Genomic DNA, 21,834 nt, shown 5'->3' with positions numbered 1-21,834 from the left:
AATCTTATTTGTCAAAATCTTAAAATATATTATAAGCAAATCAGTTGCAACACCTGTTAAAAGAATGTTGAGATATTATTACAAAAATATAAAGGGCACATTAAAATCTACAATGCTGTAGCATTGATAACAAGAGAAATAAAACTAACGTTGTTGACAAATATGAAGAAATTTAAAAGTATATACTTATGAACGTCCTAAAATATGTTAATTTTTCTAAAGTTATTATTTATCTATTGAGCTAAGCTATTTAAAGCATTGGAAATTAAACAAGTTTTAATTTAAAAATTTTCAGGTAAACCAAGCATACACAATCTAAACAAAAGATTCGCTTGTTGATAAGTAAAGGCGGATAGCAACGACATTCTTACCCAAACCGACAAATTGTGGAAAACAGCTTTACATTAATGAAACAGGAGAAAGTGCACATAAAAGGCTTCCTTTTCAACACAAAACATTAAATGTGCGTACAGCGTCCAACAATAAATGAATTCAAATGCCACGACAAGCTATGCTAACACATTTCTTCATTTCTTAAATTAAAAGACTTGAATAAAAAAAGGATTGCATGCATATATGTATCAAAGGAAGTAGTATCTAGAGATATAAAAAAAAATTGATAAAAAGCTGGTGCTAGTATGAAACTACAATGTTATTAAAGACAATTAGTAAGTAAATGTGATTGGATAAAGGTAGGGGCAATAAAAAATATTATTATATTCTCATACTCGCTAGCAACATGAACGATTTCTTTTCAATTGCCGAACCGGTATTAATCATGTGAATAAAGATGGTTGGTATGTTTTAATGCTATTGAGATGACAAAATGTCTAAGTTAATTAACAACGCCGGAGCTTGTATAAAAAGTGTTGAAGCAGATGGATGGGATGATTTAATATTAGCATCACGAAAAGGGCATGACAAAGTAGTAGAGTTACTTATCAACGGCGGAGCTGATATTAAACGTGTTGAAGCAGATGGATGGGATGCTTTAATGTTAGCATCAGAGAACGGACATGACAAAATTGTAGAGTTACTTATTAACGGCGGAGCTGATATTGATCATGTAGATAAAGATGGATGGGATGCTTTACTGATTGCATCAAAAAATGGACATGAGAAAATAGTAGAGTTGCTTATCAACGGCGAAGCTAATATTTATCATGTAAATATATATGGATGGAATGCTTTAATGGTTGCATCCGCAAATGGACATGACAAAATAGTAGAGTTGCTTATCAACGGCGGAGCTGATATTACTTGTGCGGATAAAGATGGATGTGATGCTTTAATGCTTGCTTCACAAAATGGACATGACAAAGTAGTAGAGTTAATTATCAACGGCGGAGCTGATATTAATCATGTGCAAAAAGATGGATGTGATGCTTTAATGTTTGCATCAGAAAATGGACATGAGAAAATAGTAGAGTTACTTATCAACGGCGGAGCTGATATTAAAACTGTGAGTATAAGAGGATACAATGCTTTAATTCTTGCATTGCGTTATGGATATGCTAATATTGCGGACGTGTTGATCAAATACGGAGCTGATGTAAACCATGTGCATAAAGATGGATGGGATGCTTTGATGTTTGCATCAGGTAGTGGACTTGACAAAATAGTAGAGTTGCTTATCAATGGCGGAGCTGATATTAATCATGTGGATAATGATGGATGGGATGCGTTAATGACTGCATCAAAAAATGGACATAACAAAGTAGTAGAGTTACTTATCAACGGCGGAGCTGATATAAATCATGTAAATAATCATGGATGGGATGCTTTAATGCTTGCTTCACACAATAGACATGACAAAGTAGTAGAGCTACTTATCAACGGCGGAGCTGATATTAATCGTGTGGATAAAGATGGAAGGGGTGCTTTAATGTTAGCATCAGGAAATGGACATGACAAAGTAGTAGAGTTACTTATTAACGGCGGGGCTGATATTAAACTACTTCAAGCAGATGGATGGGATGCTTTAATGCTTGCTTTACAAAATGGGCATGAAAAAGTAGTAGAATTACTTATCAACGGCGGAGCTGATATTAATCGTGTGGATAAAGATGGACGGGATGCTTTAATGCTTGCATCAGACAATTCACATGACAAAATAGTATATTTATTACTCAAACATGTTTTGTTATCACAAGTCATTGACCAATATAACGATATGGATTTTACTAACTTCAATCGGCAATATCTCAGTGCTACTAAAAAACTGTGCTTCACTGTATATTTACTACACATATTATTTCACGCTTTTGAAAGGAAATACTTGAGAATACTTGAAACAATATCTTCTTTTGTCGATGAAAACTGTAATGAGCCTGAGACAACATTGCAAACAAAATTTTTTTTTTTCCATCTTTCACGAGGTAAGCGATTTTATTTTAAATGTCTATTTGTCGTCAGGTAAAGATCGGAAATTTTTTTATGTTCATTAATGTATTTATTAATTTATACATAAGCTACATATATATATATATATATATATATATATATATATATATATATATATATATATATATATGTTTGTAGTTTATTATTTTGCAAATTAGCATGCTAAATTTGCCTTCTGGCAGTTTCAGCCACGTTTCTCTATGCAACAAACTTTTGGAATTAGTTTTTATTTTATTAATGTCCGTGAGGCTTTAGCAACCATAAAATTGTTACAAAAGAAATACATTAAAAAAATTCTTCTAAAACAACCTTGCAAGGGGGTCGGCATAGTCGATCGGTAAAGCTTATGGTTGCTTTCGAAAATAAGAATAATTGTTCAATAAAAACCTAATTTATGCAATTTAAAATCTTTAATTTCAAACGTCTTGATCAGTAAAACATTTTAGATGTTGATTCCAAAAGTGTGATGCTGTGCGTAAAATGTACACATAAAAAAATCGACAGGAATTGTAGTGTGAACTAATAGCAGAACACATCAGTCGTGTTTCATAATTATTTGCCCTCTGTTAAAAGCCAAATAGCGATCCAATATGTGTTAATACCTAAACATCACTAGAGTGAGGCTGTTTAAAAGTTTGTCAGTTAAGGGCGACATTACTATAACAGAGGTAAAGAGAACTATGCACACTTTGCTTAACACAACTTTTGAAAATTAATAAGAAACATGAGCGGTGGTTACACTTTACGGATAGCGGATATATTTTTAGATTAGTTTAAATAACATTTGAAATAGGCTCCAGCTATTATATGATAACAGAACACAACTTAAATTTTAGAATGTCCGACCTTAAAACTATCATAAAATATGAAAAAGATTGTTATCTTAATCATTGAATTTTAGATAAACGCAACACATTCATCTTCGTTCGCCTGCTCAATGACTAGTTAAGCACCAAGTAAGAACGAGCCGCGTTTAATATTTCCTCTTTTGCACTTCGAAAACTGATCTAACAATACATAAGGCTCTGCAGCCTATTGAGGAGTTTGGTCTGCTTAGTCATATTGATCCACTTAGTAACGTCTTCTGCTTCCCAATTACACTCTCTATTTTCTAAATAAAAATAGACAAAGAATCCCAAAGTGCAAGAAACTCATTGTTACAAAAAAAACATTATTTTAGTAATTATTCTTAAATCTACCTCTACACTATCCTTAAAAATAGTTGATTTCTTCTTATCACTAAACGTTAATCTCTATCCCTATACTTTAAACATAACCTTCTACCCATTATTTTCCACAAACAACTATCTCTATACATAACCTTATATTTTCCTTTCATTTACTTTACCCCTATTCGCATCGCTTTCTCAAACTTTTACCTACCACTACCTATGCCCCCATCTCCTACGTTTAACATAAACGTAAACTATAATCATATACCAATAACTAGCCCTAAATCAATCCATATCTATATTTTATCCATATGCATATATTGATGTCATTTATCGACTGCCCATTTACTCAAATAACAGCTATAATGTATCATAACACTGTCGAAAACCTAAGTGTAAACGCAAATGCATTTATTTCAAAATAGCAAAATGTGTACATTAATGTATCTAAATATCCAGAATAGAATAATAATTTCAAAATTAAATGTACTTTTGATATCAATATATTAATTAGTCATTTTTTGTACCAAACACCCAGCATTAAAACAAGATGTACGACAGGACACCAATACAGAACCGAGTGAAGCTGCCGTCAGTGAACAAAGCAACTCAGATTTCAACAAATTTAAGAAGTATGTAATTTGTTTAGTTAACAAAAACATGTCTAGATATTCACGACAGCAAAGGAATATTTAATTGATAGTTTATGTTTAAACAAAAAACAGTAACAGTCACTAACATTAAATATGATGCATACAGATAATTGTATAATTAAAAACGTCGCTTTAAATACGACTTTAGGCCTACATATATTTCAATACATCAAATCTAACCCTGATATCAACCCAACTACAAGAGAGCTCTAACGCACGGTGCTGACAAACGATATATGTTATTGTAATCTTGTCTATCTCCTAGATATTTATTTATATTCATAAAACATAGAATCTGTTACACAAATAAACTCGTTAATCTACTGTTAGGTTGGTTATCAAATATCTCTAGATTACCCTAGATTACCCCTTTCATTCGACTAATTAATTGTCATTATGTCTGCAAAAACCTTTTTAATTTGGGTGCAGGACATAAGCCCTAAAGATTACTTTCTGAGTATTTTTCTCAAGACATTACCCTTTGATAGTAAACCTCTTATCAAACCCACTCCTCCATTTGTCCAAAAGCTAGAGTAGGATATTACTTTATTCTAGATAACTAATTGACTCGAAACCCGATCAGGATAATGATGGTCGAGGTTACTCTAAACATTAGGATCGTAAAATAATAATGTTCTAAATACTTTTATTACTTCTTATCATGCCGATTTTCTATAAATATACACAAATACATCCAGAATATTATTGCAAATACGGTGTATAAATATATTGTATAAAAACAGATCCATTGATTGCTATGTAAAGACTGTTCGTCTCTCTCACAACAATCAGGTAGGAAGTTTTTATTGTTTGTATAACACATAAACACACTATATATATATATATATATATATATATATATATATATATATATATATATATATATATATATATATATATATATATATATATATATATATATATATATATATATTTAAATCGCTATTGAAAAAATATAAATAAAGGACCCTAGTTTACTTTACTACCCAACGTCGACCAGGATTGTTTACTAGGCCTCAGTTCATAGCTGTACATTTGTATCTGAGCGATGACATAAAAATGTAAGCCTGTGACTTGTGTACTTTACATCACTCATGCCATCGCAAAGAAAAAGTTGAATCTTGACTAGGGTATTCGATGTTTTGCCCACTTTTGCCCGACAAATGCCCGAATGGTAGAGATGCACGAAAGGCAATTGGTGTTTGCCCTAAAAAATAATGTAATTTACTACTTAGTAAACATTTTGATCATTTTAATCATTGTTCTAACACAGTTCTAATCAGAGGTTTATATATAGTGAATGAGTGAAGGGGGATGAATGTGGTTGAATGTTTTCTATACTTTGTGCCCTGTCCTGTTCGTCCCTGTTCAATCCTAGTGCTGTTAGGTGTGACAGTTCGGTTTGTACTTGTTTTCTGTAAAGGTATATAAGGTGTGTGAGAGCCTGTGTGAGAGCGTGTGTGATAGCCTCAGTTTAGTCCAGTTCTTCCACAAGGTTAATGTAGGTTTGTCCTGCACTTTTAGATAGCAATTATATCTAATCTGTGTACTAGCGTATGCATTTATTTTTGCAAGCTTTTATTTAACTTCCTCTGTCTGTCTAGATCGAAACGACGGAGCGAAAATTCGGACAATTCTACTTGACCGATACGGTTCAAACTTGGCACGTGGGTCAAGACATGAAGACAATGCAATATGAAATTAAATTTGACTTAATTGTATGCCTAATTAATTTTTTATGAATTAATTAATATTTGGACCGAATTAGTAGGCATGTCTATCCAAACGCGTCATCACGGCGAAAAAGCTGCGCCCTCACGTTCGATAGGCGCGCAATGGTTTTTAGCCATGAAACTCTATTGTAAATAAAAAAATGTAAATTACTAAAAAAATCCATAAAAACGTTTTAATAACAAGCTTTTATGTACTAATACACTAAAACGTAGAAAGTAAATTTTAGTGCATTAGTACATAAAAGCTTGTTATTAGAACGTTTTTATTAATTTTTTTACAAGCTTTTATTTAACTCACTTCCTCTGTCGTCAGTCTAGATCGAAACGCCGAAGTTAAAATTCAGACACTTATAACTGACCAATACGATTCACAATTGGCACGTGGGTCAAGACATGAAGAAAATGCAATCTGAAATTAAATTTGACTTAATTGGATGCCTAATTAATTTTGTATGAATTAATTAAAATTTGGACCGAATTAGTAGGCATGTCTATCCAACCACACCACACGCGTCATCATGTTCAATAGCTGCGCCATCACGTTTAGTGGGCGCGCAATGGTTTTTAGCCATGTAACTCTATCTATATATATAATTCTCTTCTGGGAGTCGCTAGAAAACAAGCTGTAAGCGCGCTCCCTACCACCTCACCCATACATGGTCTGATGAGCTGCGTTCACTCTAAATGTTTACAAGTGACGACTATTAGGGGCAGATAATTTAGTTTGAAACGATTTTAAACGTAGGGTGGGGGTAACTAAGTGGAGTTTACTTTAACGGAGGGGGAGGTTATCGTCCTTAACGACCAACTGATAGTATTTTAAAGCAAATATTTTCAGTGGCAGCGTTGGTACTGTCGAATTCACAAATTATGAATTACTGAAAAGTAGAAAAAAAAACAACTAAATAGCGGCGTATGATATGCCGCGGGCCGGCTCGTTGTAAATAAAACATGTAAAGTACTGAAAAAAAATTCATAAAAAACGTTTTAATAACAAGCTTTTATGTAATAATGCACTAAAAAGTAGAAAATAAATTATAGACTACTATAGTAGTCTATAATTTATTTTCTACTTTTTAGTGCATTATTACATTAGTAAAGGCATCCCATAGATACTAAAGTGACCCACGCTTTTCTTTTTAGTTATTTAATTAGTAGTCTATCATTTATTTTCTACTTTTTAGTGTATTATTACATAAAAGCTTTTTATTAAACCGTTTTTTATTAGTTTTTTTACAAGCTTATATTTAACTTACTTCCTCTGTCGCAGTCTAGATCGAAACGCCGGAATGAAAATTCGGACACCCCTAACTGACCGATACGATAGTTATTTAAATAACTATCAAGTAAAGCGTGGGTCTCTTCCTAAACATTAGTGAAGGTATCCGGTAGATACTAAAGTGACCCACGCTTTTCTTTATAGTTATTTAAATAGTAGTCTATAATTTATTTTCTACTTTTTAGTGCATTAGTATATAAAAACCTGTTATTAAAACGTTTTTTATGATATTTTTTTAAATAAATGAAATACACAAAACACAATTTAGCAGTGTATTGTAAATGATGTTAAAAATAATTTAAATGAATTTATTTTAAAACACTATTTTTTTTAACTTCCAGACACCAAGCTTTGATGAATTAAAGGAGTTTGCTTCTGATGTTATGTTAGAGTTTTCTAACATGAGAGTCTTTGACGCTTCACATTTCTTCATTTGTCAGAGGTGTTTGAAGAGAATTTACTTTGCTCTAAATGAGGAAGATGTACTAAAGTTTTTCACATTACTCTTGGATTTTAACTATTTAGGTAATTTAGTTTTACAGCTTGCAGTCTAATTATGGTTTAGCTCACATATAAAGTCGTTCTAGTTGTTTGTACCATGACTGTTAAATTGAAGAGCTGTATTTTATGGACCCTCACAACGCACCTATTAAGGGTACGATCATGTTGCTACTCGTATGTTAAGTCACTGACTGTGTTGCTACTCGTATGTTAAGTCACTGACTATGTAGCAGACGAAATATTGTGTTGAAAACATAATGCACTAGACAGATTCTGGTTTATTTGAATTTGTTAAAAGAAAATTAATCTGTTATTGGTGCCAGCAACAAATGAATCTCGTCTATTAGGCTCACGACAAAATGTCCCGTGTCAAAATGGTTCCCGTCTAGACAGAAATTCTCTAACCCTAGCCCTAGTATCTGTGCTCGCTTTTAAGCATCATTTATTCTCTGGTTTAATAAAACATTCCCAAAATTTTAAAATTAGTCGCATTTGCAGTTAGGAGTTCCATTTATTTATGAATGTTCGTTTTGTTAGATCATAAAGAAGTTTTTCATTTAGTCATATAAAAGTAGCCATATGACATATTTGACTGGAACCAATATGTCGTGAATAATTTTGTCGTGGGCCAAATTGTCCGCAGCACATTTGTCGTAGCCTTAACCACAACCAGAAACCGAAACTCAAACATAATTATGAACAGAAAAGTATCCCTATTTAAATCTCCATCCCGATAATAATACTTATGATTATCCCTATTGCTATTGCTATCATATCCCTTTGCAAGACATATCTCTATCCCTATCCCATTTTCTTTCCCTATTGCTATTCCTATCCTTTACCTTCACATTTAGCTATCCCTAAACTTGTACTTATACTTATAGTTATTCTTATCTTAAACTCATCCGCTTCTCTATTGTTATCCATATCCAAATTCATTTTCCATAATCTTAGCAATATTGATTCCCCTATTTATTTCCTCATCCTATTTCATTTTCCCCAACTTCATTCATATCCCTTACAAATTCTTGTAGCCCTGTTAATGTCCATTATTTACCCTTTGCCTATATGGGTACTTATGCCTATTATTACCTTATATCTTTTATTATGGTTGGTGATTGAGTGGGGGGGGGGGGGGGGTGTATTTCCCATTGCATCTGTTTGGTAGAGGTTACGTTCGGGGGCGATAAACTTGAGGTGAGGAAGGGGGATAAATACGGGTAGAAGACTTGAAATTGGTAGGAGTAATTAATAGACTGGTAATTTGAATCTCCGGACACATTATTATTCTCCCGTTCTTTCCAATTCTCACATATCTATACAAAATAAATATCATCCCTTCCAAGATTTCACACATTTTGTCTTTTTCAAAAATATATTTCAAACATTAAAGCCTCAAACAACACACTAATACATCCGGCAGCGGCGAACACTCCACCAAAAAGCAAAATTCGAATTTATAGATTATAACTTAATAAATAGTTTTAGATCAATGTTTAAACTATCAAAATCAGACTAGAAACTAATAAAATTAAAATAATGAAGCACCTTCTTGATACATTATCATTACAGATATAACATCGAGATGTTTAAAAGATGAAAAACTTCTTGATACAACAGCTCCAGGTTTTACGTTGACTTTAATTCGGGATATGCTGAGTCTATGGATACGTGGTAGTCATGCTAGTACTGAGTTTGCTTTGGTAATTATTGCACGGTCAGGTTTTTTATTTATATTAAATAGATAATTAGTGTTACACAGTTAAAAAAAGAAATTTGGGCAAAACAAAAAAGAAAGTTGTTAGTTAGAAAATTATTCAATATGTTATTGTAGATTTTGGCCGAGATGGACGCTGTAGAGACATTTACAGATTTCCTCATCTCTCATACAAACGTGCAGGTATAGAATTTAAAGATTTCATTTTTTCTATTATGCACTTAGTAATTTTCTTTTATTTTTATTCATAACATACTTAATTACTTTTATTAAATTGTTTTGATTTTACATATAAATGAAAATAAGACAAAGACCTAAATTTTACAATAAAAATTAATTACATAAATCCTTTTTTTATTACTTTATATTTTCAAATAAATGGTTATTCATTAATTTACGTCTGTTATATAAAAATTGCCTTAAGTACATATGTTATTTATTTGTCGAGATCAAAGCACAGATTTACTTTAAGACAACTCTTTATATTCTTGTGTAACTAGTTGTTTTCAAAACCTAAATTAACTAAAGAGAGAGCAGTCATATATTTACTATGTTTGTGTCTTGCTGTATCATGGGCTTCTTTATATTTTATATTCAATAGGAATATAAAATTTCTTTGTCTTTTTCCAAAATTGCATTCAATATTTGTTAGCCAATCATTTCTTTGAATAATTATTATACTTTTTCTGATAACGTAATTTTGATGCCCAACATTATACTGTCCTCTTCGCTTATTTCTCCGACAACAATTTGGTGTTAAAATTGATTTCTATTGTCACATAACTAAATCAATATCTGCTGACTTGATATGCATTAACATCTCTTCAAACCATTGGCCGTGATTGCAAATAATTAAATGAATGTCAATGTTTTACAGAACTCCCAATCTAAATGGATCATCAGTGAAGTTGTTATCATTTTACATAACATTGCCAGAAGAAAGGGAGCGAATATGTTTTTCTCAGTAAACAAAACATACGATGTAAGTGTGTGCTCATTGTTCTTTAATTGTATAACTTTAAGTGAATTGCATTTTTTAAAATCTTATTGTTTATAAAGTGAAGGAAATTGAACAGTCTAAAATACAGAATATAGGATTACAACAATGGTTGGCATATATCACAAGTATATGGTTAAGTAATTAAAGTTTGACTATATTTGCAAACAACTGCAGCCTCAAACAAATGGGGAAATATATAAGCAAAAGCTTAAATACCTAATTTAAGCAACAATTATTTTTCTATACATATAAAAATGAAAGCTAATTTTTGTATGTCTGTGTGGTTCTTATCTTATGAATTTCCACACTTTTCATCACATTGTCATGGAAGTTTGACAAGTTGATAAAACTATCTTTATTCTGTTTTCTGCACTAAAAGAAACCCCTTTAATTTGGAGGGGCTTCGCAACGGCAAAATGCTAATTAGCGCCCAGCGTTTCCCAGTGGTAATTTTATCACCTGTGTCCGTTGTTTGTTTGACTTCACGTCACGAAACCCCGGCCAACGCCGTGAGTAGATCTACTATGACGTCTATGATTTATATAACTAGTGCCGTACACTAATGATACTGTGGACTACTATAATCGTTGACTAAATTGACCAGGCGCGTTCGCTAGAGTCCTGGCTGTAGAATGACCTTAAAAACTCCGGCCATTAACTTGAGCATTGTGACGCCTACGTTTTTTGTTATGTTTAGCGACAAAGACGTGTGATACGGTGGACTAGTATAATCGTTGACTCAATCCTGGGTCCAACAGTAGGGCACGGATGGCACCTAGAGATTCCCAACGACCAGCTGAGCACACGGAGTCAATACATAAGGTGTTTTCTCAACCTTTTAATTTGTTTTTTTTCTGCTAGCTTGCAGGACGTTCGTTAGGCCAGCCAGATCTCTGATTTGTACCTGATTCAGGTTAGAGAAAGTTAAGATACCTGAGTATAGAGCTCTTTCCACGCATATTATTTTGCTACAGAAACTAAACAAGTGCACGCCACTTCAAACTTTCAACCAGCCAGTGTATCTTTTGGGTCATTTTTCTTACTAATTGTTGCATAATTTCTAACTCCGCATTACATTTGAAAGTGCTGCATATTTTTTTAAAATGCCAGAATAGACTACGTTTATCATTTCAAATTAACCTACCTTTATAAAATCTAATGTATGGTAATGTTCACTAGGTTATTAAAAACATGGAGTTTAAAGAAAAAGACACATCTATGATTGCAACACTTTTACTGGTACTAATAGAAGACGATTCTACCACAGATACGGAGGCAATAAGTAATGACTTAAACTGTTTTGTGTAACATGTTAAATACTAACTATTTTACTAAATGTCATTACATGAATTAGCTTAACTATTACAGATAATGTTAAAAACATAGGATTGTGATAATTTTAGTAATAATATCTGACTTACAGTTTATATTCTTATTATCATCAAAGTTACACAAACGTTGAAAATAAATAATATTTACAGTTAAAAATAAACATATTTGTATAAATTATTTTTTTTGACTTTAACAGGAAGTTGTGCCTGATCAAACACAATAATTTTCCATAGATAAAACTTTCTAATTTAGGAAATAAACAATACTCTATGTCATTGTAAAAGTCAATAAAATGTTTAAATTAAAAATACCGATCAACTTGCGTTAGTTTAAATAGGAGAGTATTACCATTTTTGAAATGAACAATTAATCATCACGTGTGAAAAAATGAATTAAATTAACTATGAAAAGAAGTAAACAAGTAAAACCCGAGAAGAAAATTAATATTGACAAAAAGTACTCTAATTTCCAAATGGTATCATATTTTAATAATTGAAACAATGTAGAGTGTGTATGGTTACATGATCTTAATTTTTTTAATGACTGTTTAATGCAATTTTATTTGCATTACTAATCGCAGTTATATCTTAATAGAAATGGTGTAAGAGATTTTGATCTTTTATTTTATTATATGTTTAATATTAAAAAGTAATTAAGCTCCAAATATGTAAAATAGTAGGCCTATGTCACACTGCGTTGACAATGAGACTTGATCTCCATGTTAAGTGTAAAAAGCAAACTAAGAGCTAGCTTTTATTGGCGATGTCCCACTGGTAACGAATGGATGAGCATGACAAATGTATGAACTATTATTTAGTTAAGGAAATATTTGTTATTACTCAATAGTGTACATCATATCGGCGTTTTAATTAATATCAAATAATCTATACATATCATTCCAGAGCTTTCTTAATACTAACTTTAACATACTTATCTCTTCCGTCAGAAATGTTATCTTTAAAAGTACTGCTTTTCGTAAAATGTGCATTGAATGTTAAAAGAGGAAAGTCAAAACGTTCTCTGAAAGAAACTTTAATGCACTATGTTACAAATAATGAAGAAGAGGAGCTAGAGGGATATTCACGATCTGAGGTGCTTCAAGGGCTGGCTAAAATCTTTGAACAAAATGACGACGAGTTGAATGAGGTAATCGTGATTGTTTAAATCTACTTTTAGCTAAGGCTCATTTAGTTAGACATTTTAATGTTTGTCATATTTGTTTTTCTAACATATTGCTTGTTTAAATTAAAAATACCGATCAACTTGCGTTAGTTTAAATAGGAGAGTACATTAATTGCATCGTTTACCTTATGATTTTCATGACATTTAAATCTGTTCAGATGCTTCCACTGTATCCACATCTAAAAGAAATACTAAAAAATGAGGATCCTGATGAACAAATATTTACGACACAATGTTTGAGAGAACTGAGTAGAAATAAAGAGGGAAGTGAGAAAATCATTACAGACGAAGAATTAAATGACATGTTACTAGTTTTAATGAACAGACATGATGGGGATCTTTCTGCTAACGTACATTCGATACTTTGGAGAGCTGGACGTACAACAGGGATATTGCCATCTAAAACAGGTTAAAAATTATAATAGATGTTTTAGCTAGTATCTATATATATAATTATCTTCTGGGAGACGTTAGAAAACAAGCTGCAAGCGCGCCTTGCAGTCCCCTCTCTTCCACTCTATCAGTACCACCCCACCCATACATGGTCTGGTGAGCTGTGGTTCACTCTAAATGTTTACATTCGTGGAGCTGGGTTTAGTAACGGCTATAAGGGGCAGATAATTTAGTTTGAAACGATTTTAAACTTAGAGGAGGTAACTAAGAGGAGTCTGCTTTCGCGGGGAGGGGAGGGAGTGGGGGTATAGGGTAGGTGTTGGGGAAAGGGGGGGGGAGGTTAGTGTTTTAAAGCAAATATTTTCAGTGGCAGCATTGGTACTGTCGAATTCACAAATTATGAATTACTGAAAAGTAGAAATAAAACAACTAAATAGCGGCCTTTACGCCGCGGGTCGGCTCGTATTAATAATTTGAATTAACATCATCTTATAATAATATAATAAATATTTATTACTTTTTGAGTGTCCGGGGTTTATTTTTTATAGAAATTTTATTTTAATATCTGTAGATGTTGTGCTGTCTGATGAGTTCCCCAAGAAATTTGACGTTAAACCAATGTCGTTAGGTCAAGGAGGTTTTGGTAGCGTCCATCTTGTTGTTGATGTTGATCAACCAGAAGATGAAAAATTTGTTGCAAAAAAAACACACGCAGACGCGAAGAACCAAAAGAAGTGGATGGTACGTAAGGGCGATCATATGATGACATGCAGTAGAAATTTGTTACGCTAAATTTCAAAATGATAAAGAAGTTATGTTACTTGTAAACATGTAGCATATCATTAAACGGTCAATCCTCTAATTTTACATTTTAAATTGACAATTAGTCATTGTACTAACGTACTTTTAACCACTTCTCTGACATACACCATGTCTTGTTCGTGTATATATCTGATCGCGTGCACGTGAATATTTACAAATGTAAACATATTCTGTTTATTTTTAATAGGAGAGCTTACAATCAGAGGCTTCAATTTTAATTAAACTGAAACACAAAAATATCGTCCAGTTTCATGGGTATCAAAGGAAAGAAAATGATATAATCTTATTTCTGGAGTACATAAAAATGGTAAAACGATATTTTTTTAATCATTTGACACTCCTGTAAGAAAATTAAAACTATATTAAAATATCATTTGAGTTTCGCTGACACTGTTTGTGTTTTATCTCCAGGGCACCCTCTCCACATTCATCAAACAACACACAAGACTCAATGAAGGTTTGACCAGACAGTTTACAATTCAAATTCTGGAAGGCGTGAAGTACCTACATGAAAACAACATCTTGCATTTGGACATCAAAGGTATTACAAAATAATTTACTTTTTTAAATAGTGTAACTATTATAAATAGCGAACATACCTATTTTTAAGATAATTATTTAAATTTTTAACAGGTACTAACATTCTAATGTTGGACGAATCAAGTATTAAACTTACTGACTTTGGCCTGTCAACAATCTATAACGAGGAGGGTGTTGAAGCAGAAAGGGGCACAACTCGATATATGGCTCCTGAGATGATTAACTGCCCTGATGGGAGAATATTTAAACATTGTTGTAGCTTGGACATTTGGTGAGAATGTTTTGTTTAAATAATACTTAAATAACAAAATGTTTTAGAATCAAACCAAAAACTATTCTAAATTCTATAATGCATTTCTTGTGTTAATAACATCAAAATTTATTATTTATATTACTAATGTTACCAGCAATTATTATTTTTGTCATCTTAAGCTAAACAGACATTGAATCAAAACAAATTAATTTCAATGTGCACAGCTGTTTTTTCCAATATTCCATTTGTGTAATGTATATAATACCTTATTTTAAATTCGTCTAGGAGTGTGGGAAGTACAGTTGTAGAGATGATAACTGGATCACCACCAAACTCAACAACGGCATCAGCCAATGTACTTTTTAAAATCGCTATGCTGCAGAGACCAAAGTATGAGCTGTCAATCACAGCGTCAAAAAACCTGAGAGATTTTTTAGAAAAGACATTTACACCTGAGGCAGAACAAAGGCCATCAGCAGAAGATTTATTGAGAGAAGACCCGTTTATAACAGGCAGTTCATAAATGTTTACTATAATTGTTCAATATGTGCTTGTTACTACAAAAAATTATTAGCCATCTTTTTTGGATATAAACTTGTGCTGTTCGAGGATATGAAAATGTCAAAAATATGTAGAATAAATATTAAGTTAATCCGTAAACAAGTAAAACTTTTAAATGCAAATGTGTTTTTCAAATTAAAATTAGCAATTTACAATGAAAAACAATAGGTATACATTTTTGGGATATGTCTACTGTGAGAATATATCTTTATTAACCTAGTTTATGAAACTAGTTTAGCCACATTTTGCAACTATATTTGTAAATAAAGCAGAACTTCTGCAAATTTATACATTAAAATCAAAATCAAAACAATAACTACATATTGAAAGCTAGCTTTCACCCGCTGTATTTCTTTAATCCTAATAAAATATACATTAGCTATTTTGATTGCACAAAATATGAATGTTCAAAAGCTAAGATTTCAATCGCAGAATATAAATTTTACTCTCTAAGTATACGATTTTGAATTTAGAAATATATATATATATATAAATAAATAAAAAAAAAAAAAAAAAAAAAAAAATATCTCTCTCTCTCTCTCTCTCTCTCTCTCTCTCTCTCTCTCTCTCTATATATATATATATATATATATATATATATATATATATATATATATATATGTATATATATATATATATATATATATATATATATATATATATATATATTTAGATTAATGTTTTTTATAAAAACGTTAAGGTTGCTACCATTTGCCAATTTATGGAACGACATTTTCTGATAGCTGAGCCTAAATGAAATTTTAAGATTTCCGAACTCTGAGTTGATTCAGTAAGACGTTGCTGATTTCTGCAAATTGTGATGGGCACGTGACTCATCATTGAAGAAGTAATGGTGAACAGGCATAGTGCTGACCACTTCATTATTTTGTATGCCAATGTCACAGAAACTGCCACACGGTCACAATAACATGCTGTCTAACGTGTGACGTCTTTTTGAATGTAGGGTGTGGCGTTTTGTGAAGATGTGTGACAGTGAGAAGGGAAGGGGAACGATAAAAATCGTCAAACGTGACGTCATTTATGGATGACCCCGAAATCCAGAGTTATTCAAGAATAAAGGTCTGTCAATTACGAAAGGATAACTTCATATCTGTTACAAAAATATGGTTATGTACTTTTTAATGCACTTTATGCTTACTTATGAATAAAGTAATGTATGAATTAATTTAATACTTAAGCAATCAATCTTGTTTGCAACAATGTAAATCAAATATAGTCAAGATTATAGAAAATAGTTTTATAGAACTATTCTGTATTCGAATATGTATTATTACATGGTTGAAGAGAGCAAGTACAATAGCATGATGTTATACATTAAAACACATGTTGTTCAGTTCTTGCTATAGATCCTTGAATCTGCATTATAAAATATATTATTTCAGCCGTTTTGGTTATACTTAGCTTGTTAATGTTATTTTTGATAGATTTTAAAAATTGTATTGTTTTAATCATATTTAGAGTCATTATGTCAGTTAAATTAAAATGTGTTCACTGTTACTAAGCATTTTATATTACAATTAAGTGTCTTAACATGAATGAATAGAAATACATTTATTAAACTTTAATTTTTGTTTGCAATTATTTATAAGGACTTATTATTTTCTTCTATTTCGGTAATTTCCTGCTGAATATTATTGTTGGTAAGCTGCACAACAGACCGTCAGTTAAGAAATTGTGACTTCGTTTTTTTAATATGAATATCTTTTATATTATTATGTACTTTATATACAGTTTATGCTTACTTATGAATAAACTAATATATGAAACAACATAATGTATCTATTTTTGTATGTATGTAAGTCAACTATAATCAATAATCTTATATAATAATGTTATTTTCACTATGTATTATTACCTGATAAACAGAGCAAGCACTGTAACATGATGTTATACACTCAAACACAAGTTATTTAGGTCTTGTTACAGATGCTTGAATTTTCTTTATAAATTATATTTTATTTCTGTCGTATTTTGTAATACAGTGTTCTTTAATATTGTTTTGGATACATTTTAAATGTATTTTTTATTTTATTTTAGAAAACATTATACCTATTCTAGTTTTAAATTGTTCTGTCAGTTAAATTAAATTGTATTGTATGCATTACTATCACTGTTACTAAGCTAATAAAACTTTAAACTGTTTGCAATTACTTATTGCGTCGAATTACTTTCATCTATTTTCCATAAATTTAAACAGAATATTAATGTAGATAAACTCTATAAAGCATAATATATTTGAATTAAAGCCGTAGCTAAACCAGAGCCACCCACTGAGTCCACCCACTGAGTCCAACCACTGAGTCCACCCACTGAGTCCACACACTGAGTCCACCCACTGAGTCCACCCACTGAGTCCACCCACTGACGCCACCCACTGACTCCACCCACTGAGTCCACCCACTGAGTCCACCAACTGAGTCCACCCACTGACTCCACCCACTGAGTCCACCCACTGAGTCCACCAACTGAGTCCACCCACTGACTCCACCCACTGAGTCCACCCACTGAGTCCACCCACTGAGTCCACCCACTGAGTCCACCCACTAAGTCCACCAACTGCGTCCACCCACTGAGTCCACCCACTGATCCCACCCACTGAGTCCACCCACTGAGTCCACCCACTGAGTCCACCCACTGACTCCACCCACTGACTCCACCCACTGAGTCCACCCACTGAGTCCACCCACTGAGTCCACCCACTGAGTCCACCCACTAAGTCCACCAACTGCGTCCACCCACTGAGTCCACCCACTGAGTCACCAACTGAGTCCACCCACTGAGTCCACCCACTGCGTGAGTGCACCCACTGCGTCCACCCACTGACCCCACCCACTGAACCCACCCACTGAGTCCACCCACTGACCCTACCCACTGACCCCACCCACTGAGTCCACCCACTGCGTCCACCAAGGTCTGACTTACGGGAAAGTAAAGGCAGCTGGTTACAACTTTCACCAATACCTTCACTTCTTTTGTTCACTACAGAGACAATGACTAGTACAGTTTCCCAACCATTCCAGCTATAGACGGAGAGTGCGTAACTTCATTAACTAACGCGAATAAGTATATAAAAATAAGGAGGGATGATTGATAATTCAAACCCATTGACAGTAGGGGTTGATACGCGTGTGCTATCAATATAGTTGTGTAGTAACAAACTTAAGAAATTATTATTGAACATACATGATAGGAAAATATATCGCATTCATACTTAAGTGACGTAACACTGATTTAAATTGTAAAAATATATTTTGTGTTCTGTAGTAGAAAGTAAGTCAATATCCTTTTATGTGAAGACACATACAATTGATCATCAGATGATATTGACTTGTACGATAGAGCAATCATATTAGGGTAAAATAAACCAAAACAATTCACCATAGGTTATAGACTAACCTTGTTTGCTGGGCGGTCATCTTGTTATTACATAAGCTTCAGGATAACATGACTTTGTTTGCTTTAATGTCAATCTTTGTTTCTTTTTGTAATTTAATTTAAATATCATACAACAACGTTTAAAAGTATTTATTTTTTTGGTTAAGAATTATAGTTTATGGAGACTGGAATACGAATAAATATTGGTTTAGTCCTTTTTAAACTAAGCTAAAATTCGTAATGAATATTTTATGTCTATTAAAAATAAAAAATAAACCCACTCCAACTTATTTCTTGCCCCTCACCCCACCCAAAATCCCACTCCCACACACTTACACATTCACTCTTTCCCCAAACACGCTTGTCAAACAACGGTAAGTTTATACTTATGTTTGAGTTTATTGCAGGTTTGAAGTGGTAATTCAGAAGTTTTAGCAGGCTATAAATTGAACGGGTACATTATAATTTACATCGGACTTTGTTGCTAGTAGTCCTTATACGGGTCTTTAACACAATATAAGAACGTTAGTGATAAGAGTAACTTCACAAACAATGACTATAGCTATGGATAGTGCACGTATTTTTACTAATTATGTAATGTCAATGGTTGCAAATATGTGGTGTGCGCTCATGTCAGAACATGGCATTTACTAATTCTCTTTTTGTTATTTAAGTAATTAACGATAGTGTCGTTCTCCTATGGTAAGGTTTTACATTGTAAAAAATACCACAATTTTTATTTACCAGAACACTCAGACAAAATCGTGGAATACAACAAAACTATTTATAGAAGATACACCCGAGTAATTTTTAATTTAGTGTACTAGCACAGGGAATGACAATCTGTAGTCAAAGATGTCATAAACTCGATATTAATCTCATTAAATCAAGTAAGTCAAACACGGAAGTGTTTTTCATTATAAGAATTACATTAACTTGTAATGTACACAATATGATTGATTACATTCTCGCTAATGCATACTTTATGATCGAAGCTTCAAATAAGTTACCTATCTTATTTAATAATATTAAACAGAAAACCAGTTACACATTCTTAATTACTTCTCTAATCACATACCATTGCAGAATGCCAAATCTGGTTGAAAGACGATGTCATCAAAACATTTAAAGAAATGATGCTACAATTGGAGGACACAACTAGCTCAACACTAGAACAAATGTCGGCGTTGTTAACTACTTGAGTGTGAATTTATTATTTTTCATGTTTTCTTTTAACATAAACCGGTAAATTACCTGTAAACTTCAATTAAATACTAATACATCAGTACGTCGGTTTTCACGGTGAATGAGAACACATTCTCATTACCAACTCTATATGTTAATAAAACGTTTTTAATTTATTAATATAAATCAGATGGTAGGTATTTATAACAAAAGATATGTTGATATGTAAAATTTGTTTGACTCAACACGACATGACTAAAATTAAAGTAATTACAACAGTATCATCATAGATTATTGTAACGTAATAATTATGTACCTTCATATCAGGTGCCCACTTTTATGGATCAAAGATTTCAGGACAGACTGAAGTCAAAATTTCCTCCACCAAACCACCAATCACAAACACAAATGTTGTAGCTTCACTAGAGCCGCCACAACAATACAACAACTCACCAATCACCAACACAAATGTTGTAGCTTCACTAGAGCCGTCACAACAAGACAACAACTCACCAATTACCAACACAAATGTTGTAGCTTCACTAGAGCCGTCACAACAATACAACAACACACCAATTACCAACACAAATGTTGTAGCTTCACTAGAGCCGTCACAACAATACAACAACTCACCAATTACCAACACAAATGTTGTAGCTTCACTAGAGCCGTCACAACAATACAACAACACACCAATCACCAGCACAAATGTTGTAGCTTCACTAGAGCCGCCACAACAATACAACAACTCACCAATTACCAACACAAATGTTGTAGCTTCACTAGAGCCGTCACAACAATACAACAACTCACCAATTACCAACACAAATGTTGTAGCTTCACTAGAGCCGTCACAACAATACAACAACTCACCAATCACCAACACAAATGTTGTAGCTTCACTAGAGCCGTCACAACAATACAACAACTCACCAATCACCAGCACAAATGTTGTAGCTTCACTAGAGCCGTCACAACAATACAACAACTCACCAATCACCAGCACAAATGTTGTAGCTTCACTAGAGCCGTCACAACAATACAACAACTCACCAATTACCAACACAAATGTTGTAGCTTCACTAGAGCCGTCACAACAATACAACAACTCACCAATCACCAGCACAAATGTTGTAGCTTCACTAGAGCCGTCACAACAATACAACAACTCACCAATCACCAGCACAAATGTTGTAGCTTCACTAGAGCCGTCACAACAATACAACAACTCACCAATTACCAACACAAATGTTGTAGCTTCACTAGAGCCGTCACAACAATACAACAACTCACCAATCACCAACACAAATGTTGTAGCTTCACTAGAGCCGTCACAACAATACAACAACTCACCAATCACCAGCACAAATGTTGTAGCTTCACTAGAGCCGTCACAACAATACAACAACTCACCAATTACCAACACAAATGTTGTAGCTTCACTAGAGCCGTCACAACAATACAACAACTCACCAATCTCCAATACAAATGTTCACATGTAGTGGGGTTTAAGAAGGGAGACAACTTTGGCGTCCTGCCTTGTAATTATTTTTGTTGATCCCCCTTAAAGTTACTGTACCCTGGAATCGATAGCGTTTGTACGTTTTTTTTTGTGTATTTTCAAATTAAAAACATATATATGAAAGACTTATTATTCCAAAATAGGAGGTGGAGAAATGGACAGAAAAATAATTAATAACAACAGCGTTGAC

General features: G+C 32.8%; 2 protein-coding genes across 2 annotated transcripts; both read left to right on the top strand.

The window, feature by feature from the left end:
• The first annotated feature begins 1,192 nt into the window (after positions 1–1,192).
• Positions 1,193–15,861, top strand: LOC131944095 (uncharacterized). The gene is made up of 15 exons (XM_059304602.1): positions 1,193–2,378; positions 4,114–4,207; positions 4,972–5,020; positions 7,582–7,765; positions 9,314–9,444; positions 9,576–9,641; positions 10,336–10,440; positions 11,638–11,740; positions 12,794–12,936; positions 13,131–13,380; positions 13,937–14,106; positions 14,375–14,494; positions 14,599–14,728; positions 14,821–14,998; positions 15,266–15,861. The coding sequence occupies exons 1-15, from the start codon at positions 1,193–1,195 to the stop codon at positions 15,501–15,503; spliced, it is 3,147 nt and encodes a 1,048-aa protein (XP_059160585.1). The 3' UTR covers positions 15,504–15,861.
• Positions 15,862–19,489: 3,628 nt separating this feature from the next.
• Positions 19,490–21,624, top strand: LOC131944094 (mucin-1-like). Its single transcript, XM_059304601.1, has 2 exons — positions 19,490–19,514; positions 20,450–21,624. The coding sequence occupies exons 1-2, from the start codon at positions 19,490–19,492 to the stop codon at positions 21,622–21,624; spliced, it is 1,200 nt and encodes a 399-aa protein (XP_059160584.1).
• The last annotated feature ends 210 nt before the right edge of the window (positions 21,625–21,834 follow it).

This window comes from Physella acuta, unplaced genomic scaffold (assembly GCF_028476545.2).
Source record: "Physella acuta isolate Inbredline_101_S28 unplaced genomic scaffold, ASM2847654v3 ptg000481l, whole genome shotgun sequence".
NCBI lineage: Eukaryota > Metazoa > Mollusca > Gastropoda > Physidae > Physella > Physella acuta.
Note: the sequence above shows the minus strand (reverse complement) of the source record. Positions and strands in the feature narration are given on the sequence as shown.

Coding starts and splice junctions, on each gene's coding strand:
- LOC131944095 (XM_059304602.1), top strand. CDS start 1,193: ATGGTTGCATCCGCAAATGGACATGACAAAATAGTAGAGTTGCTTATC. Junction 14,495..14,598: donor TTCTGGAGTACATAAAAATG/GTAAAACGATAT, acceptor TTTTATCTCCAG/GGCACCCTCTCCACATTCAT. Junction 14,729..14,820: donor CTTGCATTTGGACATCAAAG/GTATTACAAAAT, acceptor AATTTTTAACAG/GTACTAACATTCTAATGTTG.
- LOC131944094 (XM_059304601.1), top strand. CDS start 19,490: ATGACTATAGCTATGGATAGTGCAC. Junction 19,515..20,449: donor TATAGCTATGGATAGTGCAC/GTATTTTTACTA, acceptor CCTTCATATCAG/GTGCCCACTTTTATGGATCA.